Source organism: Argentina silus (assembly GCF_951799395.1).
Source record: "Argentina silus genome assembly, chromosome: 11".
Classification (NCBI taxonomy): Eukaryota; Metazoa; Chordata; class Actinopteri; order Argentiniformes; family Argentinidae; genus Argentina; species Argentina silus.
In genome coordinates, this window is record NC_139665.1 from 603923 (window position 1) to 608683 (window position 4761).

A 4761-nucleotide genomic window follows, 5' to 3' on the forward strand; every position below is an offset into this window, starting at 1 on the left:
GTTTCCTGCCACGGCGGCTGCCTGCGCTGCTGCTGCTGCCTGAGCTGTCGCTGCCTGATGCTGCATCTGTCTGTGGCACTGACGCAGGTCAAACACCTGGGGGGGGGGGGCAAAGGTCAAACACCTGGGGGAGAGGGGGGGCAGGCCTTGATGTAGGCCCCGGGGTAGAGGGATAGAGAGGTAGAGAGGTAGAGCGATATACAGGTAGAGGGGTAGAGAGGTAGAGGTAGAGGAGTAGAGGTAGAGGTAGAGAGGTAGAGAGGTAGAAGTAGAGGGGTAGAGGTAGAGAGGTAGAGGTAGAGGTAGAGAGGTAGAGAGGTAGAGGGGTAGAGGTAGAGAGGTAGAGGTAGAGGAGTAGAGGTAGAGGAGAGGAGAGGTAAAGGAGAGGTAGAGGTAGAGAGGTAGAGAGGTAGAGAGGTAGAGGTAGAGGTAGAGGTAGAGGAGTAGAGGTAGAGGTAGAGAGGTAGAGGTAGGGGTAGAGGTAGAGGGGTAGAGGGGTAGAGGTAGAGAGGTAGAGGTAGGGGTAGAGGTAGAGGGGTAGAGGGGTAGAGGTAGAGAGGTAGAGGTAGAGGTAGAGGTAGAGGTAGAGGTAGAGGTAGAGAGGTAGAGGTAGAGAGGTAGAGGTAGAGGGGTAGAGGTAGAGGGGTAGAGGTAGAGAGGTAGAGGGGTAGAGGTGTTTACCTTGATGTAGGCCCCGGGGTAGATCTTGTGGACAGCGTCGCCAGGCGCCCGCCCCGCCTCCCGGTCCAGGTAGTAGCTCTGGACGAAGACGGCGTGGTCGCTAAGGCAACGCATCCACACGTCCCCCTCCCCCCGACATTCCAGCTGAACACCCTTACCTATATGTAACCTGAGGGAGGAGAGGAGGAGGAGGGGGAGGAGGAGGAGGAGGAGGAGGGGGAGGGGGAGGAGAGGAGGAGGAGGAGGATGATGATGATTAACATACAAGTGAATGAGTTTAAAAGAGCAGCTTCCCTCAGAAGCAGCATGGTCAGTATGTGAACTAGTATGACCCCCGGAGGTCAGACACCCGGAGGTCAGACACCCGGAGGTCAGACACCCAGAGGTCAGACACCCGGAGGTCAAACACCCGGAGGTCAAACACCCGGAAGCCTTCTCTTATCACCGCCGTCTGTCCAGCTGGTACTGATGTTGGTACTGATGCTGGTACTGATGCTGGTACTGATGTTGGTACTGATGCTGGTACTGATGCTGGTACTGATGTTGGTACTGATGTTGGTACTGATGTTGGTACTGATGCTGGTACTGATGTTGGTACTGATGCTGGTACTGATGTTGGTACTGATGCTGGCACTGATGTTGGTACTGATGTTGGTACTGATGTTGAGTTTTGTTGAAGGATGTTTTTCTATGATGTACTGTGTTGAGACTGTGGTGAAAATACCCTTTAAAACTGAATACAGGTGTAATAAATGTGGAAGGAGGTGAAGGTGGTCTGGACCTGGCCCTCTCGCTGGAGTCGGTGCGGTGCACGTTGCTGAGCTGGCCCAGGCAGAAGCGGTCCCCCCCGGACGGGTCCACGTAGCCGTCCACCGTCACCACGGGACAGCTGGCCGGGACCTTGAACATCTCCCCCACCTGGACGTCCATCTCAAAGTAGGAGATGGAGCACCAGAACTCCGGCCCTGCGCCAGCAACAAAGGGATTAGTGTGTGTGTGTGTGTATGTGTGTATGTGTGTGTGTACGTGTGTGTGTACGTGTGTGTGTGTGTGTGTGTGTGCGTACCTGGATGGTTGGAGACAGGAGGAGGAAATGAGGCAGAGCCATGATGCTGCGACCCTGAAGGTTGAACAACACACACTCTATATAACACACACTATATAACACACACTATATAACACACACTATATAACACACTCTATATAACACACTCTATATAACACACACTATATAACACACACTCTATATAACACACTCTATATAACACACACTCTATATAACACACTCTATATAACACACACTCTATATAACACACTCTATATAACACACTCTATATAACACACACTATATAACACACACTATAAACTACATTATAGTTGGTGGAGGGGGGAGTTGGTGGAGGGGGGAGGTTAGAGGCTGGTGGAGGGGGGAGGTTGGAGGCTGGTGGAGGGGGAGGTTAGAGGCTGGTGGAGGGGGGGGGTTGGAGGCTGGTGGAGGGGGAGGTTGGAGGCTGGTGGGGGGGGGGGGTTGGAGGCTGGTGGAGGGGGGAGGTTGGAGGCTGGTGGAGGGGGGAGGTTTTGGAGGCTGTCTGACTTACAGAGTGTGTTGGTTGGTGGAGGGGGGGAGGCTGGTGGAGGGGGGGAGGCTGGAGGCTGCGGCCATTCTGCTGGGGTCCTACAGGCGTGTAGGAGGCCGTGCTGCTGCCTGTCCAGGTTGCTGAAGGTAAATGAGAAGCAGGCTTAGTGGGGGGGGGGGGGCTTCTGATCTGAACTGCTTATAATATGATGATCAGATGCAAAAGAAGGATGCCATTTGATAGATAACACTTGAAGTTTTGTGTGGATATGTTTAAAATCACAGAATAACATACTATACATGACAAGGAGATTAATTAATCAATAATCTAATTAATAATCTAATTAAAGTAGAATGGCTCCCTTCCTTCCTATCCCCGTCTATGGTACAGTATGAGTGTGTCAGGGGAGGCTGGCGGAGGTAGAATCGGAGGACGGCTCATTGTAAAGCATGGAATGGATTTTGGATTTGATACCATTCCATGCATTACAATGAGCCCATCCTCCGATTTCTACCTCCGCCAGCCTCCCCTGGCGTGTGTACTCACTGTGGAAGGCAGCCTGCGGTCTGGGTGTGTTTGGAGCTGTTGTAGCCGTTCTGTCCTGGGGGGGGCGGGGGGCTGCTGGGGGGGGCCGTGTGTTGGGGTGGAGGGGGGCGGCGTGGGGGGTCATGGGGGTCATAGGGGTCCTGGGGGTCATGGGGGTCATGGGGTTCATCACCTGACTCTGAGGGGAGGCGATCTGAAGGAGACCCTCACCGTGACTGACCTGCAGGGGCAGCATAGAGCTGGAGGCTGGAGAGGAGAGAGAGAGAGAGAGAGAGAGAGAGAGAGACAGAGAGAGAGACAGAGAGACAGAGAGAGAGACAGAGAGAGAGAGAGAGAGAGAGAGACAGAGAGAGAGAGAGAGAGAGAGAGAGAGAGACAGAGAGAGAGAGAGAGAGAGAGGAGATAGAGAGATGAGAGAGAGAGAGAGAGAGACAGAGAGAGAGAGACGAGAGAGAGAGAGAGAGAGAGATAGAGAGAGAGAGAGAGAGAGAGAGAGAGGGAGGTAAGGTAAAGGTAAACGGTAAAGGTAAAAGGTAAAAGGTAAAAAGGGTAAGGTAAAAGGTAAAGGTAAGGTAAAGGTAAAGGTAAAAGGAAAGGTAAAGTAAAAGGTAAAGGTAAAAGGTTAAGGTAAAGGTAAAAGGTAAAAGGTAAAGGTAAAAAGGTAAAGGTAAAAGGTAAAAGGTAAAGGTAAAAGGTAAAAGGTAAAGGTAAAAGGTAAAAGGTAAAAGGTAAAGGCCAAGCATGTAGTTGTGTGGTGCTGCTGCCTCATGGCCACACTGAACATTGTAAACATCTGACTCCGTTTTCTAACAGCACCAAACATGAGCATCTCCTTGTAAACAAACCAAAACATGAAATAGACACGCAAAGGCCAGTGTCCTACCCAACGCCCAGATTCTAGAAAAACCCTCTGTTTGGACGAATACAGCACTCTGCACTTGAAAACATTCTTCATCATGTGATCTAATTCCTTGACGGCTACCGATTTATCATGGTCGTTTGGCACGATTTCAAAGCTAAAAGTCAACATACTCTACCTTTAACACACAACATTACTCTACCTTTAACACACAACATACTCTACCTTTAACACAGCTGTATCGGTAGATGTAGAGTAGAGATGCCTCTAACCTGTGGGGAGAGGGGCATGCTGGGATAGAGGGTGATGGGCGGGGGGGGCCGTGGGGGGGGTTCAGGAGGGAGCTGCAGCGGGGGGAGGGGCTGGCCATAGTGCTCCGGGGGGGGGGCAGTCTTGAGCGCCCCCTGGTGGTCCGACTGAGGCATGCCGGGGGGCATGTCCATCTGGATACAGTCATGGATGTACTCCTCTTTAATCAGCCTCCCCCGGGGGGGCTGGGGGGCGGACAGAGGGAGAGAGGAGAGAGAGAGAGAGAGAAGAGTCACATTCAGTCCAGGGGAGGCTGACTGAGGGTAGAAATCGGAGGACGGGCTCATTGCAATGCGTGTGAACGGATGATGTCTACCTCTAACCCTCCCCTGATTCACTCCCCCCAGTTCAGTCCCAAGCGCTACCTGTTAGCTTACCATAGCTAATCTGAACAACAGTTTGTGACATTGTCATGAGAAGACATGACGGCCATGACTGTCTTTGTCTTAATCTGTTATTACAAAGTATATTACATGGTTATGAAGATGAAGGCATGAGACTTAATACGACAGGCTGTGGAGGTAGAAATCTGTGGACAGGCTCATTGTGATGCATGGCCGGCGTGTTTGATACCGTTCCTCATCCATTCCATGCATTACGATGAGCCCGTCCTCCGATTTCTACCTCCACCAGCCTCCACTGATCTGGGCCTGTGGTAGGGTGGATTATAGGACTGTAACTGTGGACTCACCTGTGTTATGGAGGCTGAGGCCTACTGAGGAAGAGGAGGAGGGGAGGAAGAGGAGGAGGGGAGGAAGAAAACAAGACAGAGAGAGAGAGAGAGAGAGA

General features: G+C 51.8%; 1 protein-coding gene across 1 annotated transcript in view; it reads right to left on the reverse strand.

Moving 5' to 3' along the window:
* smad10a (SMAD family member 10a) overlaps positions 1 to 4761 on the reverse strand; it is a 14086-nt gene that overhangs the window by 1354 nt on the left and 7971 nt on the right. Inside the window, 9 exon segments of the mRNA XM_083680513.1 lie at positions 1 to 96; positions 682 to 850; positions 1463 to 1646; positions 1748 to 1801; positions 2276 to 2398; positions 2805 to 2820; positions 2822 to 2908; positions 2911 to 3024; positions 3936 to 4157. The exon segment at positions 1 to 96 is cut by the window's left edge and continues 43 nt beyond it. Of these exon segments, the coding sequence (XP_083536639.1) occupies positions 1 to 96; positions 682 to 850; positions 1463 to 1646; positions 1748 to 1801; positions 2276 to 2398; positions 2805 to 2820; positions 2822 to 2908; positions 2911 to 3024; positions 3936 to 4157 (1065 nt within the window).